At 33.5% G+C, this 24,148-nt stretch overlaps 1 protein-coding gene and 1 long non-coding RNA gene across 3 annotated transcripts in view; one reads left to right on the top strand and one right to left on the bottom strand.

Moving 5' to 3' along the window:
* Positions 1–778: 778 nt before the first annotated feature.
* Positions 779–22,740, bottom strand: LOC150108809 (uncharacterized). The gene is made up of 2 exons (XR_016550055.1): positions 22,362–22,740; positions 779–1,036 (listed from the first exon to the last, which is right to left on the bottom strand). It is a non-coding gene; the product is annotated as an uncharacterized LOC150108809 (long non-coding RNA).
* Positions 3,805–24,148, top strand: part of MFS16 (major facilitator superfamily transporter 16) — a 101,042-nt gene continuing 80,698 nt past the window's right edge. Inside the window, exon 1 of one of the 2 annotated variants that reach the window (XM_090410232.1) lies at positions 3,805–4,287. In XM_090410232.1, the coding sequence (XP_090266358.1) occupies positions 4,275–4,287 (13 nt within the window). In that variant the 5' untranslated portion in view covers positions 3,805–4,274. Of the gene's footprint in view, positions 4,288–12,766; positions 12,786–24,148 lie in introns of those variants that run through there. The other variant, XM_090410216.1, reaches the window with a different exon arrangement.

Below are 24,148 nucleotides of genomic sequence, written 5' to 3' on the forward strand. Positions count from 1 at the left end.
TACCTTGTTCGCATTTTATAATAATGTTATGGTTGAGTTGACTGAGTTACGGTTAGTTTGGATAAGAGGATGGTTGACTGACAGATATCGGTCTGTCTTCTCCTAGTTATATAGCTTTGACCCTTAAGCTATATAACTAGGAGCTATATAACACCCCGAAATTTTATTAGTGTTCGAAATTGCAAATATTGTTTGCCTGCTTAATTTATAAAAAAGACAGTATTTATTTATTATTATTTTTTAAGAAATGTTTAGTTTTGTGCATCACAGATTTCTGCAATGAATATTTTAGATGATTTTTGAAAAAGTTATGCATATACATACTTATTAATCCTGAACTCAAACATCGATTTATGAAAATACAATTACTCAAAGAAGACTGTCATACTACTATATATATAAATATAACTATATTTATATAGATACAGAACTTTGGCGTTTCTTCAAATATGTCCAATGATATGACATCATCAGAAGACACACACACACACACACACGCACACGCACGCACGCACGTACGCAGGCGCACACGCACACACACACACACACACACACACACACACACACACACACACACACACACACACACACACACACACACACACACACACACACACACACACACACACACACACACAGGCAGAGTTTTGTTTGTTCTAGAAGTTTATGACGTTGTTAGGATTTGAAGATGTTTCATTCGACAGGCCATGACCTAATTGTTTGGAAGAACTAAAATACCACATTTAGCACTGCTGAAAAAAATACTACATAACAAAAGTCATGAGTAATCAATATTTTAATTGAAAAAGAACTGAAATGGGCATTGCGGTTGTTACTTGTGTTCCATATTGTTATATAAGGTAAGATATCAAAATAAGATTGTTATGTAAGGTAACATATGCAGAAGGCAGTTATCCACAGTCTTCTGTGCATCGTGCACATCTTGCAGCCATGAAACACAAGAAAATCCAGAAACTAATGGAAAGGGATCAAAGACTGTCTAGAAACTTCGGCAGGCTGATGTCAAAATGGTCAGCTAGAATCAAATAAATAAACAAACAAACAAATAATAAACACAATTAAAAATAAATAAATTATAATAGCATACAATATAAAAGTAGTTCCAGTTAATATCTGTAGGACACCATGTAACAATTTACTTTGGTGTCCAAAAGCTAAGGACGAACTACATTTTTTTTACCAGTATGAAAAACATTTTCATGACTACAGCCTAATGTAGACATAAATTTATTGCTGGCATACTAATAAATTATATTACACAAAAATGTATTATAAATTTATATAAATTAAACTGTAATACGTTTTTTGCAAAAAGTTACAAATTTCTGAGGACATAATTAAGGAATTAATGTACAGTTATTATGGAAAACTAGGCAGAGAAACACTTCAGTATGGAATGTATCTACTGCGATGCAGATCTCGCGTTGTACCATATTTATCACCAACTGATTCAGGAATTCTTGAGGCAAACTGGCCCACTCCTCCTTCAGAGCAAGGATAAAGCCTTGTTTGTTTTCTGTAGGGGAATTTCTAGCAGCAATGCGTCTTTCTATTGCATCCCAAACTGTTTTAATGGGGTTGAGATCTGAGGAGCGTTCTTGCCATTCGGATAAACAAACACGCGCTAAAGCAAGCTGACTATACATATTGATCCATAAATTAATTAAAGCAAAAATAACTCAGATGTATACTGGAAAGAAGAAACATTAAAAGTATGACGGAAATAATAAAGCAAATTTCACAGCTGTTGGAGTTTAAATCCCTGAAGAAGGAAAAGAAGATGAAAATGATTGGTTTTAAACAGTTATAAGGATTATATGAAAAAAATAAATAAAACACACGGATAATATAATTATAGCTGGAGATTTTAATGCTAGAAAAGGAATGGAAAAAATTTATAATAATATAGAAAAAATTGAAGAATTGAAAATAAACAAATATGGAAAGCGGCTCATTGATTATATACTAAATAATAGCTTAAAAAGTAAGCAATACATTTTATAAATATAAAAATATACACACATATACATGAGTTACAAGAAGACAAAAATCACTATGCTACGTTACAGGGAATGAAAAACCAATAGGTCTCTTCGTAGATGTTAAATTTAAGAGATAGCTAGAAATACGTAAAGATCATTAACAATCAGGTAAAATAAGTTTCCATCAAATTGGTTACAAAAAGGGAGGAAAAACTGTAAATTGGTAGGAGAAGATGAAATAATCTCCAAACTGTACAAATCTGTTGGAAAAATTTCCTCAGAGGTTATTAACTTTTTTAATAAAATATATTAAATTCGACAGGTATCAACAGAAAGGCCTAAAGTATACGAATGCAATTATTTAAAAAAATAGATACAAGAAACCTGACTATTTCAGAGAAATTAGTTTTATTGAATACATGCTTCAAAAATAAGTTCAGAAAACGGACGTTATGCAGTGGATGCAGCATTTTGATTGAAACTACTTATAGAAAAAAGATAGAGTTTCATTTAGAAACTGATCCCTGTTTATAGATTATCCAAAAACATTTGATAAAGTAAAAAAGAAATATACATTATTTGATATGTTAAAAAGAATAAACACACAGCATACAGTACGTATTATTTTATTACAGGCAGTACGGAATATATACAGTACAAAAATAATGAAATAAAAATAAATGAAAAAATATCTAAAAATACGTAGTAATATTAAATCAAGGTATTAAATATGGTATCCTCTATCTCCAGATATTTTAATATTTATAGTAATGCAACACTAATGCAGTGGAGCACTTTAAATAACTCAGGTATAGAAACTTCCCGTATTACTAAAATAAATACGTTATTATTTTTAGATGATTAGTTAATAATATCAGATAAGGAAGACAATTTACAAAGAGCAATATATCTTGACAAAAAACAAAAATAAATTTTGTTTTTTGTCAAGAATAAAGATAATAATATAATAAAATAAGTAAACAAACGTGTATAGATGAATTTTGCACGAGACATTCGAAAGTTCTTATTTGCTAATTTTATATTTTTATTTCATAAAAATCGAGTAAAAAATTCAAGTAGACTTCTAGCAAAGCATGCTTTAGACTTTCATTGATTAGAGAGAAAGAATTCGTACGAGACTAACAATCATTACTCTGGCAACTGTAACTGTCCACACAAAACTTAACTGTGGAGTTTATACGGTGTTTATTATGAATAAAACTTGATTTTTAACACTATAACTGAGAGGGAAAAATGGTTGAAAACACGTATTCACACGTGTAATGATTATTTAGGATAACAAGCACGAGAGCGCATTAGTTGTAATCACCACTCAGTTGTATGCCGATAAAAGTGCGCCCAATCTGCTGTGATGGTTTCATGGTTCGAGAGAGAGACCAGCCACCTACCGACCTTTAAAAGTACAGACTAAAATAAGATTTCCATCTTTTGATAATCCGAAAATAAAACCTTATAAGAATATCAATTAAATGGAAATTACATTCGTTAATTAAATAGGACGACTTTTTAGTCCGGTATGGTTTAATAATTACTCCTTTAACAGAGAAGTGGGATCTTTGAAAAAGATTTTATATAACGACTACATTCTGATCGTCACGCACTATCAGAATTGTACACTTAAAGTGCAAGAAAATGGGATGATGCGTTCTTTTTTTTTGGGAGCCTAATATCACTTTGCATGATCAGTCAGCAACTTAGCTATCTAAATGTGATTCCTAAGATCTCAGAAGAAGGTAAAATTGAGCTCTTCGTTTAACTGAGCTTAGCGATACGTGAAACGTCTTCATTTATTGCCTTTTATTTAATTAATTTTCTGCCTAGAATGATGCAATACTGTCCCAAAAAATCACGTTGTATGAGAAAATATTCTCTCAGAATTCCCCTGATTTGTGGTGACAACGAGATATGAGGCCCCCTGGTCATTACAGCAGAAAAGTATTTGTTGAGCAGTATTTATCAGTTAAATGCGCTTTTCGTATCGCTTCCCTCTTCAGGAATAGTTTCAATATCAGTCAAATAAATGAACAATCTAGCTGATAACAAGTCATGCGAGATATATGGTTAGCCAATCCTTTATCATAATACATAAATCCAGGCTAAATGAAATGCACTTCAGAATTATTACTTTTCATCAAAACAAAAATATTCAAAAGTCATACAGTTCTTTTTTTTATATTGCTGTGATAGAAAGTTAGTTTCAATTGGATTTTTAGCACGACTTTCCTCGTAGAGAGCCGAACCATCAAATGAATGGCTTCTAAAGGTAAGCTAAGCAGTGATAGTATTTATCAACATTAACCTATAAACCTATTCAGTTTTGGAGAAAATATATTATTTCATAAAATGATGAATTGCGTGCGTATCGTTTTATGATATACAGTACATTACGCGTAGCTGTTTCATGCCAATAACATCAACCACAGTGCGGATTATTTGGAAACTGCTTCTTTACGAATAAAGCAATATACTAAGAGAGAAATGCATTCCGGAATATTACATTCAGAGCCTGATCATATTTCGTCATTCGCTTTGATTTTTGTCTGTAAATTTCGTGTCCTCCTTTGCGTGTTATTCTGTTCCCAGATAAAATAATCGTCTTAATTTACAATCGGATACTCAGCATTTCAGCATCGTACTGAAAATCAACTCGAAAAGTGTTCGGATGTCAGTAATTTGCAATCGTGGGTTCTCACGCTGCTATATTTATCAACTTCATTTTTCTCTTTTAAGTTTTATTTCCTTCAATAAAATATTATAGTTTATATTTCTTTCTAACCAAATTTCACTCTGTGGGTAGTTCTTATTAAACAAGTGTACATTAATTCATATTCTAGCAATAAATAACCTCATCGATTAGACTGCGTTGAGCTGTCAATAATATCTAATTATGAAACGTCTGATCTTTAAATTCTTGAACCGAGTTTCTTATTTGGATTAATATCTAATTAATACAGAACATCAACATATAATACTATGGTTTCTTGTTTCCAAGAAGTTTCGTATTATATTGTTTGCTTAATGTTCATGTTAGCAATGGTGTTGGTTACTCAATCAACTATTACGAATTTCCAAACGATTTACATCCGTAAAATTATTATTCCTTGTACAGCACATATCCCCCCCCCCCAAAAAAAACGGTGTATACCACAATCTGTTTCATGCCAATTCACTTCGCAAGTTGAGAAGGTTTGTGTACACTGTTTCCATGGAAGCAGAGTTCTTGTTAACTGGCATTTGAAGAAAACATTAATTTCGATACTCTCTCCAATTGCCAATAACAACGATTTCTATCAGCAAAGGATTATTGTACAAAGTAAACACTACTGTCTTACGCCTAATATAATGGAGTACGGTCGCCCATTAATTTATAGTGATTTTCTACCATTTATGTACGTTTCTATTGTGTCTTCTCTATTTATTTCAGGTTGCAATCTGCTAAATGCTGGACGAAATATTAGTGTTGCACTTCTTATACTATTATGAATCCTAATAAGAACACATTTAGCAATGTCAAAAGACCAACTGCTGTGCATACGTTTGATCCCCAAGGTTCCTTTGAGGTTCCCCAAGTTTATAAAAGAGAGGACTTATCTGTGTCAACTTTATTTTCTTGTTCATGATTTCACTCTGACTGTTATATGGTTTATTGATGCCACATCTCTTTATACCGATTCCTATGAAGCTTTTGGTGTTGTACAAATTTTGCTCTGTTTTTTTTATTATTCGGTGTTATTTGATTTATTTTTTTCAGCAGTTATTCCTTTCTTCTTACCAATTCGTAAAAGGCAGTAGGAATAAAAATAAATCTGTATTTTAATTTTAATTAGTCTTGCTTTTCATTGCGACTACTTTATTTTTCCAGGATGGCTTTTATGGTATTCGCATTTATAAAATTCTGATAAAGGAGTATCTTATTCTGATACTCCTTTAAATATTTAGTAATGGTATATCATCTGTACAAGCTTTTCACTGCTAGCTGAATATGGATGTAGCAAAAAGATGCTTAAATAGAATGGTACTACCTCAAGAACGAGATCATCTTAAGCTCTTTTACCCGCTGATTCAGCGCCTGAAAGTTATTCCTTTCGTAATGATAATATTACTTGCTATACATGGCCCTTTATAAGGATTAGGCCTGATTGAACGTGTGGTTAGCGTATCTGCTCTCCACCAAAAAGGCTGCGGGTTCGAATCCCGCTGTAGGATGGATGTTTTTGACCTCTGTGAAAATATCAATGGTGGTAGTGATGGGCGGTAAATGGCGTTGGTGTAGTTGCAGATCGTTGGTGGAGACGGGGAGTTATAGAGTAGGTGCCTTTCCTCGATGAGTCTTTGGACTCCCTGGAGGTTCAAGTAATAATAATAAATACTAGGAGATTGTTTTCTATGTATAGTAGCTATTTTTAAGCTATGTGACATTCAATTTTACCTACTATCATTTACATCTACAGCCCAACACGAATGTTAGTGACTATTATGATTCGCAGATCCATATTCTTTCCCATACTTATTACGCATCTGCTCAAATCACAAACTGTGGCATTTAACTTTTCATTTTTTACACTTAAATGCTGCGTATCGCCGCATGACAAAGAAATTTCTTGCATCCCCCCCCCCTAGTAATTTAACACGAACTAATCTGTCGCCGTCAACATTAAAGATGTATGCAGTGTACTTTCTGTTACATGTCCTTACCCCTCTAGACTCGTACTCAAGTCCTCTCTTCTGGAAAACACTGCACAACCATTAACTTTTGTATACCAGCTACCGAACTCTGCTACTCTCATGGTTTCTTTTCAGACTTAATACCTTTTAAAATGTTATTTTTCATTCCATACTTACAATACTCCACTTGTACTCTTCAATCTGATATGCTGCTTAGATTCTTAAGTGAGTCTGATCGAAAGAGCTTGTTTAATGAATGCAATATATCTTTAGATTTTGGACTAAATTTCATCTTTACAGTAACTCACATGTTCTGTCATAGGTTTAAAAGTTCAGTTATGTATTTAAACAATAAATGGAAGTAAAGAAGAAAATCGTTCGAAATATCGAGATAATTCCAGATGATAAAAAGTTAAAATTCATTAATAATCCCCTGCTTAAATTTTTGTCAAAAACTCCCAGAACTTAGAAACAAACAACATTCTAAGACCATTTATTCAATGGAGCAGAAAACCAAGCACATTTTTGGAAGAAAAATGGAGTGGGTTACCGGCGATATTACGTAATAAATTTTAATTCATAAAACTGGTTCTTTTCTTGAGAAAAGTGTATGTATCAGATAGTCGTTCCATCCTCTACGACTCTTTGCCAGATTAAAGAAACATCGTTTATTGGTCATTGAAAGAACTTTCTTTTTGCGTAAGAATAAAAGTTTGGGTGCTTTGATAAGGCACACTTGAATAGATATTTTCTGAGGCTATATGAAAAAGCCATGCGAAGCAGAGCTTGTAATTCATAATTCACAATATTCGGCTTCCATAAGGGACACAATATCAATGATCTCTTATTTCTGTAAGCGGTTTTACATCATTAGCAAGCAATATAATTTCATACCATCTTGAATATCGACTATATGAAAATTAAACAGAAACGTTCCAAGAAAATAGACCTGGGAGATCCTGCTGGTTGCTTTCATTCTCGTCGAATCTGTCCCATCGTGTATTACTGTTTGATATCTATCAGTTAGCCATTCTCTCATATATATCGTCAGTTTATTATCCATTCCAAACTCACCTATGTTTTCTGGTAATCCCGTACACGAGAGGGTGTTCAACCTATAATACAGTACATTAACATTGTGAATATGTAGAAGGTGGAGAAAGAAGAAACAAAACCTTTCATGTTGCATCCTGACAAAAGCGTTTTCTAAATCCAGTAATGTTGTGGTTTAATTACTACCTTTTTTCTATGTGAAATGTTATTATAAAATGTGATTAGCTTACTAAAGTAAGTCCTTTAAAAAGTAATGCAACGTCAATGGCATATTTCGTGTATTTCCTCAAAACACATCATAGTATTCCACTCACTGCAGCTGCTGTTTTACATCAATTATTTGCATTTTTATTTTAAGTTTTGTCACTTTGATTCCTTCATTTATTCTCTTACAAGCATCCGATATCAAATAAATCCCACTTCTGTACCAAATGAATTATTTTGCTGCAACGATTATTATGAATAAAATAGAAATTATATTTCTAATTTGAATGCTTATTTCATACTCAGGTTACCGAAGAAAAATATTTTAAAATAAATTACTATACATACGGGGTAGATTTCTTTCTTTCTTTTTTTTTTAAAAAAAATAAATAAATACATAAAACAATACAATCAGTTTGTAACGCTACTTGAAATACAGAGGGCGAACTCTCTCTTGCTAGCTAGTGAGTGTTACGTGATTTTGCATAAAATGGAAATTATGTTTCTAATTGCCTGATTGTTTTGTATATATGTTACTGAAGAAAAATATTTTTTAAAAAATTACTATAAATATGTGATGGGTTTCTTTGTTTATTCAAAAAAATAAATAAATAAAACAATAATATGATAAAGTCAGTTTTGTCACACTACGTGAAATATAGAGGGCGTACCATCTCTTGCTAGCTCATGAGTGTTATGTGATTTCGCAATGTTTTATTGATTATATGTATTAATGCGTATTGTATACTATATATCATTTTTGAGAGTTCTTTATTTCTAGAGGCCTTCAGATGTAAATAAAGCAGTGGTAATATCTCATTATTTATTATGCTCATAATTCTCAAATGAAGTTATTTTCACAACTTGCGCATCAATTAATGCGTGTACGAATATTACCAGGTTGGCTGATATACTGTACATGTAGAATAACTTGCAGTTGAAATAAGCGTGTCAAGTAATATTGCACTCGTAGTTTATGCAATATTTTTGTGCTCTATATGGATAATTTAACGACATTGAATCACATCATTAAATTATTTTATTCGCAATTAGTCCGATGAAGGGAAAATATTAGATAATAAAAATTAATAGTTATTTTTTACGAACTACGAAAATCTGAATAATATGCAGTTACGACACGTGGTTTCGAAACCTAATTAAGACGTGGTTGACTGATGGCAAGGGAGTTAATAACGGAATTTATTTATTTAATATTGTAAGTGTGTGTGTGTATATATATACTTTGTTTTCATTTTTCTCGGTTTCTAGTCATTCAATATATATATATATATATATATATATATATATATATTTTTTTTTGAACAACCAGGTGCTCTGTATTATAATTTTCTAGATATAACTTTTTCAGGTATACTTAACATGCATTTTTAAGATTATCTTAAGAAGGTTTTGAAACCTACAGCACAATAGTGTGTACACACACACACACACACACACACACACACACACACACACACACACACACACACACACACACACACACACACACACACACACACACACACACACACACACACACACACACACACACACACACACACACACACACACATATATATATCATAATACACACACACACACAATGTATGTATTAGCTCATATGTAAATGCTGAACCCTAAATAGCAAGGAATATACTGTATATCGATTTAGAATTAATGTACATATCTGAATTTGAGATTGAAGTTTGCATTAACTAATGACGTATAATGACCGTTCAGTATAAATATGTGAATATATCCATTGGTGTGTTGGGACCGTCTCGCGCGAGCCGGTTATTAAAATTCTTTATGAAAGGATAGATGATGAATGATAGTATATACTTTTGCTCGTAAATATTTTGAAATTTAATAAACAGTTACATATATTATTATTATTATTATATTATTATTATTATCATCAAAAATAAATGCATAAAGGAGAATTCACAAAACTCAATTTACGAACGGGAATTTGGAAACGATTTTATTTAGTAAACAATGTCTGTATTCATTAAAGCACAACTCGTTATTTTTTATATACATATTTTTCAATAAAATAAATATTGAATTATTGTTTAGTTTTGTTATTATCACAATTTGTTTCATGAAAGGATTTGAAAACATTCACTATGTATCCTGCCACAGACCGACGCGAAATATTCGTAAATTAAATACCTTTAAATTTTCATTGTAATTTGCCGTCATAATGTAATTTTTTCTCGTGAATATTGCCCCCGTCTATAAGAGACTCAGATAAATATGTGAAAAAAACTAAAAACATGATGGAAAAATATTCTACGCCGGCTTGTCGGTCACATCAGCCCCTGTCCTATACTTTGCGGGGCCCTGTGCGAAATAGAATAGCGATGCCCCTCAAAGATAAAAAATAATTAGATTAAAAATAAATTTTTAACAACCGGCTCACTTTATGTGACCCAGAGCCGATGCGAACTGTGAGGAGGTAGAGAGTTCCGCACTGGCAAAGTAAGTGACTTTGCCAGTGCGGAACTCTCTACCTCCTCACAGTTCGCATCGGCTCTGGGTCACATAAAGTGAGCCGGTTGTTAAAAATTTACCAACACACCATTGACTATATCTGCTAATTATTAAGTCATAATTAATGCTAATACAAATCTGCAGAACATTCATTTACGAGTAGTATGCTCGATATGGCTTATTAGTTTCATAGCTTGAAAAGCTTTGCACAGAAACAGTGCTAGTTTACTACACATTTTTCATGCTTACATTATATTGGTTTAATAAAAAAAAAACATAAGCGACTCCTGGATGTCTTTTTCTTTCTTTTTTTTTTCTTTTTGAACAACCAGGTGCTCTGTATTATAATTTTCTAGATATAACTTTTTTAGGTATAACATGCATTTTTAAGATTATCTTAAGAAGGTTTTGAAACCTACAGCACAATAGTGCAGCAAGCTGAATAAAGTTAGATAATTTTAGAAACTAAGCATGGTACCTCTGCAATTTCCAGGCCTTCATAGGAAGTACTTTCATAATATCGATATCTCTATTTTTAATCTGTATCCAAACAAGATGCAGATTCCAATCTGCATCCTGTTGGATGCAAAGAGCAGACTGTCTATTCTGTCAACCATTTCACTCTGTGTGCAACTTAGAATCACGATTTTGTGAATAGGATAACTGCACTTTATTTCCTCTCTTCAGCCGTTTCCACTCACCTCAAGAACAGTAAGTCAAATGAAAAAAAAAAACGTTTTCCTTCAACTCAACTATTATCAATGCTCTTTTACCTATATGGTATTTCCCCATATGCATTTTAATTTTCTGAAAGGAATTTGAAATTCTCTCTCTCTCTCTCTCTCCTATTGGTTTCACTTTTATGCTTACACGTTTATTTTAATATTTCTGCGGACTTGGGTAAATTTAATTTGATTAGACCAAGTATGGGAAATCACCTTTTTTGAATAACCGCTCTTTATCCCTGCATATATCCCGTTTTTTTAATCGTTTTAAAGAGAAACGAGTTGTTTGGTTACTTTAGCTGTGAGTCGTGAGCTATATGCAATGCGATAGCTAACAATGAAACGTACTTTTTTTAATGCATTGGTGTAGAACCGTCACCAGTCATTTCTGTTTGCTAGAGTATATGTTTTAGTTTTTTTTTTTATTTTAGTTTTAGATTTTAATTTGGGTTTATGTTTTATTGGAAAATAATTATATACAAAACAAAAAAAAAAAAACGATGACTCAGACAAACAGTCATGATTTCCATGCAATATTTCATAGCATGCATTACTATGAAATCTTAATGAAGTATACTTCATAAAATTAAATTGTACACATTAGGTCTAATGTATTAAAATTAAGAACTTTTATTGCTAAAAGACCATAAGATATAATGATAAAATATACAAAGAGTCAACAAGTTTCACTAGCCACTGTCTAGCATTTTCAAGGCTGTACTGGTGTGAAAAAAAATGCATCAAGTTACATGAAAAACATACACTTTAGTAACTGCTAAAAATGTAACGTCCTAGCAGTTACTAAACTGTATGTTTTTCATGTAACGTGATGCATTTGTTTTCACACCAGTACCGCCTTGAAAATGCTAGATAGTGGGTAGTGAAACTTGTTGGCTCTTTGTATATTTTATCATTATATCTTATGGTCATTTAGCAATAAAAGTTCTTGAAGTATACTTCAGTAATTTCTAAGTTTTATTTTCTTAAAATGTGATGCTAGTACACTGTACGTAATTCTTAATAAATTTCTTAATTAATTTAAATACAGACGTATAAGAATACATGTAATAAATCTTTTATCTTCTCTGTTGGTTTTGCGCAACGATATGAGTCACCTCTTGAATCACATCGACTAAAATGTCATTTTATTATGGAATAGTGATTCAGAGAAAATTCTACATTCCAATAAAGCTTATAGGAAAGTCAGCAGTAGGTTAAAATTATTTTAGAACCTGTTTGCGCACAGTACACTAGAGGTTAACTTTCCAACCGTATAACTGTTGCACGTATATATTCGTAATAGGATTAGCAGAGATATTACCTAGTTGTTTTGGTTTTCTATTATATAATTTAACTTACATAATAAAAATAATATAATGTGCGATAGTTAATTACAATAAAGAGAATATCTCATCATCATTAACTCGAATTCTCGATTTTGCAATATAACGATCGTACTTTCGTAGCTGTTAAATGGGGCTAAAGCGCAACTACATTGACTATGACGTTATCAACAGGTACATGTTGTAAGCTGATAACAGCAACAGAGAAAGCGTGTTGTGTCACTCGCCACGTTCACAAGACAGGAAAGTAGCTGCCTGTAATTGCCCCTCCTAAGGTAAAACATATTTTCAACTCTTATTGGAAAGAATTTTCATTACATCTTCCTGGTTTAAAATTTTATCGATAAAATTTTATAATAGCGAAGTTTGAATATATACCCAAATGTTCTAGAAATAGTTTTGTTTATTATTTATTATCACTAAAATATAAACTGATTTTTATTATTTATTAATACAGTAAAGTCAGTTTGGATATTGCAAGAACATACTTTTTTAAATTAGTTTTTCGGATATGTTTAATCTAATTCACGCAGAAAAATATTTAAAAAAATAGATAAATGACGAAATAAATGTATACTTTTTAAAATTGACATTATGCACTCGTGACTTAAGTTGTATATATTCAGAGAATATGTCGATTTTATGTGTTCATAGTTAATAGTCAATATTATTCTTGGCGTTAGGAATATTAATATCAGTAGCATTATTATTATCAGAAATGTTATTATTTCTGATGGAATAATCATTAAACAGTTGTTATGGCACCCGGTAATTATGTTCCTAATCATGTTCATATTAAGAAAAAAAAACTCTCTCTCTCTCTCTCTCTCTCTCTCTCTATATATATATATATATATATATATATATATATATATATATCATCATCATCATCAAATTCCTGCCATGTACCCTCAAGGGGTGTACAGCATATGATAGTACTACATGAAAAAATTACATCATTACTAACTTCCTATCTACAATTTTCCTCCAAATCAGTCAGTTACTTGTCAAGACTCCAACATTGTCAGATCTTATAATTCTATCGTCTAAGGCACTTTGTATCGTATCGATCCAACTATATCTTGGTCTTCCTCTGGGTCATTTTCCTGCCAACCTGGCAGAGAACACTTGTTTTGCTAATGTTTCCTCGCCCATTCTGTTCAAGTGACCATACCACCTGAGATTAGCTCTGCTAACGCATTCCTGGATGCTGACAATGTCAAGTTCTTTCCTAATATCCTCGTTTTTAATATGATATTGCCATTAATGCCATCTGTTCACGCCTCTAATCTTTCTCAGGACTCTCATATCTGTGGTCTCTAGTCTTTGGTCAAGTGTTTTACTTCTGACCCAGCTCTCAGATCCATAAGTTAAAACTGGTTTGAACACTGTCTACAGCTAATTTAGTGTTCCGACTAATTTCTCTCTTATTCCATATGAATCTATTCATTTGACTTCCCACCATACCAGCTTTGCTGATTCTGTTTTCTATTTCCATATTTAATTTACCATCTTCACTAAAAATCGTGCCTAAGTAGCTGAAATGTTTTACTTGTTCCACAGGTTCTCCATTCACAACACAGTTGACATTTTCAATGATTCTGCCTATTTTCATTGTCATTGTCTTTTTATTGCTGACCTTCATACCATATGTATTACAACAGCTATTCAATTTAGTCAGATAATCTTGCCGACTTGTAGCGGATTTATTTAGAAGTATAACATCATCCGCATAAAGCAAATAGCTGACATTAACATCTCCAATTTTGATATCATGTTTAATACCACTTTCCTTCATAATGTGATCCATATAGATAATGAATAACAGAGGGGATAATGTACATCCTTGTCTCACACCAGATTTAACATTAAACCATCTTCCTGTACTTCCTTCAATTCTAACTGCTGACTTACACCTCAAATAAAGACTAAGTATCGCTTGATATAATGCCCCATTGACACCATATAACTGCAGCGTATTGAATAGCTTCTCTCTTGGCACCTTGTCATATGCCTTTTTCAAATCGACAAAACTTAAATACAGATCTTTGTTATATTCCCATGCTTTCTCGACTATTTGTAGCAAAGTGAAGATCTGATCCTAACAGCCTCTATTTGGCCTGAATCCAGCTTGTTCTTCACCAAGCTTTTCTTTCACAATTCTTCTCAACCGTTTCTCAAGTATAATTGCATAGATCTTGCCAGGAACACTCAGTAGGGAAATACCTCTGTAATTTTCACATTCGGTTTTATTTCCCTTTTTATATATGGGTACTATGAGAGCTCTACTCCAATCATCGGGAATTCGTCCCTCTGTCCAGGCTTTCTGAACTATGCAGTGCAGCCACTGTAAGACTTTTATACCACCACACTTCAGCATTTCTGGTCGAATATCATCTACTCCTGCTGCCTTTCCACATTTCAAACCTTTGATGGCTTTTTCTACTTCAAGTATGGATATGTAGTCCTGACTGCATGCCTGGTCAGTGTTTTTTACCACTGTGCTGTCATCACTGCTTGTTTCATTTAGCAGTTTTTCAAAGTAATTACTCCATACTTCAAGGATATCTTTTTCTCCCATAATCATGTCACCTTTATCATCTCTAACTCCTTTTACAGCACTCTTTCCTCCATTCCTAAGCTTCTTCAACAACCTCCAGAATATATTGCCACCTTCTTGATATTTATTTTCTATATTCTGGCCAAAGTACTCCCATGACTTTTGTTTAGCTAGTTTTACACAGTGTTTATCATTCTTGCATTTGTCTCTATATTCTCTAAGAGCACAAGCTGACTTATTTGATAGGAACTTTTGATATGCTTTCTTCTTTTCCTTCACTGCCTCTTTAACTTCCTGTGTCCACCAGGGAGTTTTGATTTTTTTATCTTTGCAGACAACCTCACCACATGCCTCTCTGGCAGAATCAATCAGTGTTTTCTTCAGAGTTTGCCACTGAATCTCCAAGGTTTGATTCCTGTTCTCAAACTCTTTCATTTTTTTCCCAATAATCTTTCTGTATTTTAGTCTACAGTTCACATCTGAGAGATGCTCAATTTTTATTCACTTTGAAACTTTCTTACATGTTATTCTTTTCAATATGAAATTCAATTTTATCCTGCTCAAGTCTAATTAGTGATCACTTCCAATTCCAAATCCTCTGTACACCCTTGTGTCCTGCACCAGGGAGAAAACATCACTATCAACAGTAACATAGTCAATGAGACTTTTCTTATTCCTTGCCTCTTCTCTCCATGTGAATTTGTGCACATTGTTATGTTGGAACATGGTGTTAGTAATAACTAATCCATGTCCTGAGCAGAAATCCAACAGATATTTGCCATTATCATTAGCTTTGCTCTTTTCTCCAAATTTCCCCAAAATATTTTTGTATGTCTTACAATCATTTCCTACTCTGCTATTTAGATCCCCAACAAGGATCAACTTTTTCATTGTGTCAGTTGTTTTTTCTAAAGCATCAAAAGATTCCTCCACTTCTACCTTAGTAGAACCTTCTGTGGGACCATAGGCACAAATAAGTCTCATTGTCCAGTTCCCCATTCTCATATTTGCCCACATTACTCTACTTGAGACTGACTGCCATTCAAGAAGATTAGCCTCGTATTTTGTGTTGAATACTATGGCTGCTCATTCTTTTCCTTGATTGTCATTGCCTGAATATAACATTTTGTATTTATTGCTCAGAAAGATCTCACCAGTTTTGGTTAGTCACTCCTATTATGTCGATCTGGTACGTATCTAATTCCTCAGCTAGCTCCATTTGTTTGCCATTCAGGCTTCTTACGTTGATAGTACCGATCTTTAACTCTGGTGATGTTGAGTTGGGGTTTGTTTTCAGATTTGTTCTAGTAGCTGACTTTTCGCTGTTGGCCCCGGTTTCCTGGCGAAAACAACGGGGCCCTTGTTTAACCCGGGCGACGCCGCAGCCGGCATGAAATTTTGTCATGTTCTACCATCATTTTTAGTTTGGTTTAACCAATAAGAATATAATTTGGTCGGCTAAATCCCAAATTGCCAGCCCATCCTCATATATATATATATTATATATACATTATATATATATTATATATATATATATATATATATGAAAAAGCTTTAATGACTGATACCGAGAGATAAAAAGATGACATGATATATTTGAAAAGATACAGTAGTTTCGTTGAATTGATCAACATCTTCAGGTATCACAATCAAAGACGTATATAAAGAATTACAGAGACTTAAAATTGTAATAACAGAACAAGTACAAAAAGGCAGTAGCGTGTTTGAAAACAAAATGCGAGCTTGAGTTCCAAACAAACACCGTAGAGATATCTCCTATAACAGGACTAGAGCTAGCCACGTTCTCTTTTCAGCTAACTCAGACGAAGGCCGCCAACACATTGTGAACTGGACTCCAACTTCTAACATCCATGTGTGCTATGATGAACTTGAGAGAAAGATTGTCGAATCTAGGGAAATTTCTCTAGATTCCTCTCATATCAACAACAGCCTGAGTTTCAATCTCTCTGACGCACACGTTGCCTCTGTTCAGTACTGGCGCATTCGCGACAGCGCGTAGTATACGTTTCCTTGGAATTCAAGCTCGCATTTTGTTTTCAAACACGCTACTGTATTTTTGTACTTGTACTGTTATTACACTTTTAAGTCTCTGTAATTCTTTATATACTTCTTTGATTGTGATACTTGAAGATGTTGATCAATTCAACGAAACTAGTGTACTAGCAGTATCTTTTCAAATATATCATGTCATCTTTTTATCTCTCGGTATCAGTCATTAAAGCTTTTTCATAATATTCCAACCGAGTAAAAATGAATTCTGAAAAAAAAAATATATATATATATGTGTGTGTGTGTGTGTGTGTGTGTGTGTGTGTGTGTGTGTGTGTGTGTGTGTGTGTGTGTTAGATACCAAGCTATTGTACACCTGATTTTAATCCATTTCCCAAGTAAGCAAACAGACAATAAATCAAGTTTGCGCCTGCAAGTAGTGCTTGTCTGGGTGACTCGCAAAGTAGTGCAAGTCTTAGGCAATTCCTGGTAAAGGTGGAATAAGCTCTGATCACTATTCTTAATATTTACCCTTAATGCAAATCCCATCTCCTTGAGGAGATGTATCATGCTATGCATTAAACTACACAGACCGGTTTCGACCTTTATTGAGGTCTCATCAGTGGGAGCCAGGCTTAGAAATACCAAGGTTAAGTAATACAGAGCTTATAAGTATTTTACCAAAACAAGTTACCAAACGGTGCTTTGACCTTATTAAATAAAAATCTCAGGATGAGAGATAGATGTAGAAAGTTTTTTATCTTGGGTATAATATATATTAAAGATACCAAGCTATTTTAAACCTAGTTTTAATCCATTTCCCAAGTAAGCAAACAGACAAGTAAGTCATGTTTGCGCCTGCAAGTAGTGCAAGTCTGGGTGACCCATAAAGTAGTGCAAGTCTTAGGCAACTCGTGGTAAAAGTGGAATGAGCTCTGATCACTATTCTTAATATTTACCCTTAATGCAAAGCCCATCTCCTTGAGGAGATGTATGATTCTATGCATTAAAGGCAAGGGGCCACTACCCAGACCGGTTTCGACCTTTATTGAGGTCTCATCAGTGGGAGCCACTCTTACAAATACCAAGGTTAAGTAATACAGAGATTATAATTATTTTACCCAAACAAGATACCATAAGGTGCTTTGACCTTATTAAATAAAAATCTCAGGATGAGAGATAGATGTAGAACGTGTTTTACTACTTGCAGGCGCAAACATGACTTACTTGTCTGTTTGCTTACTTGGGAAATGGATTAAAACGAGGTTTAAAATAGCTTGGTATCTTTCACATATATTATACCCAAGGTAAAAAACTTTCTATATATATATATATATATATATATTAAACTATATCACTCCAGACATCAACGTATTCCAGACTTCTTTTTCTGCCCATTCTTGCAATCATATCATTCATTATTATCATCAGCTGTCGCCGTATGCTGTATACATGGAACGAACTCCTGAGATATAGTATGATGCTCACTTGATTGAGGAACATGAATTTGTGGATGAGTTGATGCTGATAACATCCGCTTAAATTCACCACCATTCGACCTTGCTTCCCTACTAATATCTTCAAATAATGATGACACCGGATCTCTGATATTCGACAGCTAGATCTCATATCGTTACTCTGATTTAAGTTACCAAGAGATCTTTTACAAAATCCTCTCTTTTTTCTTTACCTGCGGCCATATTGCTTGCTTTACTAGAATGTCGTTCAACACTAGTTGATAAATACTGATGAGAGCGCAAAGACTCTTGATTATTGCCCTGTCGCACTAAATCAAAAACACTCCGGTGTTTGCCTATGATCATTCACCATTAGGCTCTCGGCTGCTTTGAAAAGCGTAGAAAGCTGGTCCTGTGAAACGTTAACTTGTAAGATGTATGTATAATATAATGTTCATTATATTTTGCATTATGAAAAAGAAGTTCAGATTTTTTTTAATTTATTTTTTGGGTCTAAGTCAAAGCAAAATATATTTCAGAATTCTCTTAGATTACTTTGTGAATGATTCCCATTTGTTTATACCATAATACTTCCGTAACTGAACTAGATCAAATCCAGAAATATCGTTGGAACACATTAAACAAATTTTCTGTTTGTTTAATGTGTTCATATGACTAAATGTAGAAGTCCTCTACTGGCCAATGTTTTTACAACTGCAACTACTCGTTTTAACACCGCCTTCCGGTACTTAATTTCTTCTTCCAGTTGCAGAATATTTGTACGTCAATTCTCCCTGCAAGATTTGCTCTTTGTTTCAGAGCTATCAGACAGTTCATATGACTAATTGCTTTCTCGTAATGTCTCACTCGCCCTTCTGCATTTTTCCAGTCATTAAATCCATTGGCAAAGTGACTATCGTCAGCTCCCCCTCCACTAAAAAGGCGACAAGGCGCACAGAAGATCTTTCCGGTACTAGGAGAGAAAACAAGAAAATCTCTTTTTTTTTTGGAATTAATCAGATTCCTCTCAATGAGTTTCTTAGAAATATGTCTTACTTCGTGAGGATAAGCTGTTTGTGATTTTGAAAGATCACTGTCTAAATTTTGTTGAAACCCGTTAACTGCGATATACTCGCGTGTGACGTCATTTAGAATCCACGCAGCTGGATCATTACTCAGTATCACTGTGCTGCAATTGTTGGGATTTGTTGTAGGCACGTCATTTGAAAGAGATTAAATTTCCGTCTCCTCAACCAGTTCTTGTTCTTTTTCCAAATCACAATTATTATTAGCAGATAACGAAGCAAAAAACTGTTCCGTTTTCTTATCTTTGATAGTACTTCGTTCATTTTCGCTTACTTTTCTTTTCTCCTCTTCTTATATTCACTACCACTAAGTCGCTTTCTACCGTCACTCATGTTTTAAAATTGAAATAGTAATTTAAAACACGCAGGAAGTATCGGAATGATTTACACAATTTATAACTTTTTAAAAGTAAAACAATAAAAGAGTATTACCTCCACCCTGATGACAACATATCACAAGGGCACTGAAAACTAAAAATAATTTCAGATTTAGCACGTCTTAACTGCCCCAAAGATATCAGGATACTGAACTAAAGAGTTGAAGGAAGGGCAACAATTAAAAATCTTAATTTGAATTCGAAATAATAAAGAAGGAAAAGTTGTTACAGTTAGTAAGAATAATACTGAAACAAAATTAATTAGCATCAATCTCTCCCGACCGCGATCCCTATTGTCTTTGTGTCAAGTTACCGACAACAATACAGTAGCTTTCATTGTACGTGTCTCAGCCTGTATAGTTATGCAGAATATGATTACATGTCAATATGCTTGCAGACTAAACTTAAATGAGGAGCAGAAAAATATTTCTGTACTTGTGAGTAGATGCGGCACATAAGAAACATGCTATAATTACAAAAATGAGAGCCGGAAATTTACGCCGCCCCTCAAAATTTTCCGCCTATACGCGACTGCATATGTCTCTTTTAGAACTATGTAGATCTCTTTCTCACATATCACTCCTCTTTCTCCTGTTTGTAGATCACAAATTCTCATTCTTTTCAATATGTCCTCATAATCTACACTCCACAGTCAGCATATTGTCTTTCACATTTTCCTTTGCATCCTTTCCACTATCTTCATCACCATGGACACCAAGAGACCACACCTACACACCATAGATAAAGATTCTAGGTAAAGTTGTATCAACGCTTTGTAAAGATGCAAAATGACTTCTTTATCCTTATATATCAATGATTGTTCCAGTAATGTAGTTATCCTCTGAGTTGCATTTGCGTTCTTTGCTATATCCTTGAAATTCAACTTCCTGTGTAATAAAATACCAAAATCCTAAGCTTGATCAATTTCTTCTATCTTAATCCCGTCAATGTAATGCGCCATTGGATATCTAATCACATCAAAGTGCATAATGTGACATTTTCTGGTGACATATAGCTTTAATAATTAGGAATTGACAGCCTTTTTTCACATTCCTACGGTTCCTATATATTTAAATCGTTCTGTAGGTGCTTCATTTCAGTCACAATCCTAATTACCTGCATATATTTGCATCATCAGCAAAGCTGTATGTCACTAGTGAAATTCTTCCCAATTTCATTAAGGTAAACACAATAACAATGAAACCAAGGACTGATTGACATCATCCTGAACCCTGTGGTACTCTACTGGTTACCTTAAATCATGCAGTCTCACATGAACATTGCACTTTCTTGATACCTGTCAGTCAGCAATGCTCTTATCCACGCTAATAATTTATAATTTTACCCCATGCCTTCCAACTTATGTAACAGTCTTTCATCCTGTATCTGGTCAAAAGGCTTTAGAACAGTCCAAATATATCATGGGGTATCCATTTTTCCCTTATAAAAATCAATCGTAACATTAATAGAAAATGTGAACAAGTTCATTAAGTGAGTCCTTCCCTTGGTAAATTTACTCTTTTCTTTGCAAAGTATAAATTCTATGTCAACTCATTCGAGCTCTCCAACTTTTCCAAAATCTTCATCACCACTCCCGAGACACTGATACGTCGATAGTTAACCAATCAGTCTTTGTACCATCCTTGTACAATGGAATTATCATACATCCTTTCCACCCCTGTAGAATCTTATCTGTTCTAAGACTCTAACCCCCCTTTTCTCTCTCTTCTCTGTCCTTCCTAAAAACACTGTGTCCTTTGCGCTCCATGCCAATTTGCACTCATATGCATATCTTTAACACAGTTGCAAAACTCGGTCGCTCGTTCTTAACCATAGATTCTTATCATTCCTTCCATCGTGCTCTTCTATCTTTGATTGTCCATATTAGGTTTTATACCAATAGATAATTTCTCCAGACTTCTGTCACTAAACTCATTCAAATGCAGGTGTCACTCTAATATAAATTCATTCTTCTCTCAATCTCACTCCATATATACAAATATTCGCAACCATTCCTTCTACACAGCTTGCAAATTGAATTGTTTGCCACCATCGTCCTTCTTAATTCAGAATAATCATATTTTGGCAATATAGTAACCATTTTCGCTTCTTCACGCTTTAATCTCTCTCTCATACTGTATTTACTTTTAAATAAATCGTCTGTTCTTATGAAAACTAACACCTGTTTTAATTTTCATTTCTGTTTTTCAATTGCAATTTTATATTTTTGATTTTGTACCCTCAAAACGCGAGGTAGTAACATATTCATCAATTTAGCGTTTTGTAATTGAACTTGTTATCATTTAACTTTTTATAATTTATTTTAGTTTACTTATCTAAATATCATTACTTGATGTCTTACCTGATTCAGTGAATCTCTCTCTCTCTCTTTCTCTCTCTTTGCTGCTTAACTTTCGCGTCTTTTCTATGCTCCTCACCTCTAATCGCCTCTTGACATCGATATTCCCTCGTCATCTGTCTAATAGATGTTTTAATCTTGATATTTCTAAAGTTAATTCATGTTTCTCTTTAGTGTTGCAAGCATGTTCTCAACGTCACAATCCAGATGTTCCTTTTTGTTATTCTGTTCTTGTACATTTTAGCGCCATTTTGCGGCACTCCTTTAATATAGTAATATCTCAGAAAATATAGTATTAAATACATGAAATAAAACAAAAACATCAAAATCAGAAGTATACTATAAAGACGGATTTTTTAACTAAAAGCACAATAACACAAGCAAAAACACCTGTTTTGGCTAGCGTTAAGCAAAGGACCGCTTAGGATATAGCCTCTAACCCAAAATTAAATTTACAAAATAAAACAAAGACGACGTGTTAAAACGGAAACTACATTCAGACTGACGTCGACAACCAGATTTTCTTTCTTTAGTCTAGAATGCTCTTCTCTCATAAACGTGCATGTCAAATTATGCGTTCTTCATACTTTCCCAGTAGTTGTTTTTTTCAGTCATTCACACAGAGAATTTTCATACTGTATGTGACGTGAAACCATTTTCGTGCTCAGCATATTTGAATTACTAAATTAAAATATTCTGAGCACGGAATGAGAAATAAATATTTTCAGACCTCACACTTGTTATAAGGCTTATTTTCGTGATATCGAACAGAACGAGTCACGCATCATTCTGAAAAACAAGTCAGCGTTTGTCTGAAAATTATATTTATAGGATTAACAATTCTTTATGTATAAATATGAGGCATGTTTTTCTGCATAAATAAGGTATTAATAACGATACATTTTAATACCATACCGATCAGAAGTTTGTTATTTATAGAAAAGAACAAAATAGCAAGAGACCGTTGTTATGAAGCACCTGTACCAGCACATAAATAAATATCAATAACACTCTAATTCAGTAGTTCTTAACCTTTTCAAAATCACAAAACACTTTTGATTATAAGAAAAATGTGGGGAACACCAAAAGCATTAGGATCATAAAACTAACAATAAACATATGCATGGACTTGCCTTTTATAAAAATGGAACTTATTTTAATGCGATACTTGAGCTTGTCGGCTTTTGCAGGTTTCAGCAATATCAGGTCCAATATGATATAGATATTGAGAAACCGATCTCACACAAATATGATGTTGAAAACTGTAACAAAATTTTCAGTGCCCTTGTGGAGAGAGCTGGGTGTTCGACTTGGACAAAAATCCAAAATTCCTCAAGAGTTATTTCAGAGAATTTAATTTTTAGAGTACGATCCGTTGACAAGGTAACTAATTGTTCTTCTTCTTGCAACGAAAATTCATAACTGCGTGCATTAACTATGCCAAATGAATTTCGTATCCAGTCATAATTGTGTGTATTTAAGGAAAGAAAGTAACTTGATATTTTTTCTTCCAATATTGCTAATTGTTCTGTTATAACGGAAGTAATTCCCTCGACATTTTTATTCAGAGTAGCCAATTACACTCAGAACTTTGTCATGTGACATCTTTCACCGGCGGAACACTTGCAACCAGTTCGGAGAACACCGCTTAAGAACCACTGCTCTAATTCGATGAACTCCTTTCGATCTGTTCAGTTTCATTCGTTTAAAATTTGCAGATGAAAAATTTCGGCTTCTATTCAGTTATGTTTTTTTTATTATATTATTATTCTACTCGTGTGATTTACTGA

Source organism: Typopeltis vanoorti, chromosome 2 (genome assembly GCF_054136105.1).
Source record: "Typopeltis vanoorti isolate ZY-2024b chromosome 2, IOZ_Tvanoo_1.0, whole genome shotgun sequence".
Classification (NCBI taxonomy): Eukaryota; Metazoa; Arthropoda; class Arachnida; order Uropygi; family Thelyphonidae; genus Typopeltis; species Typopeltis vanoorti.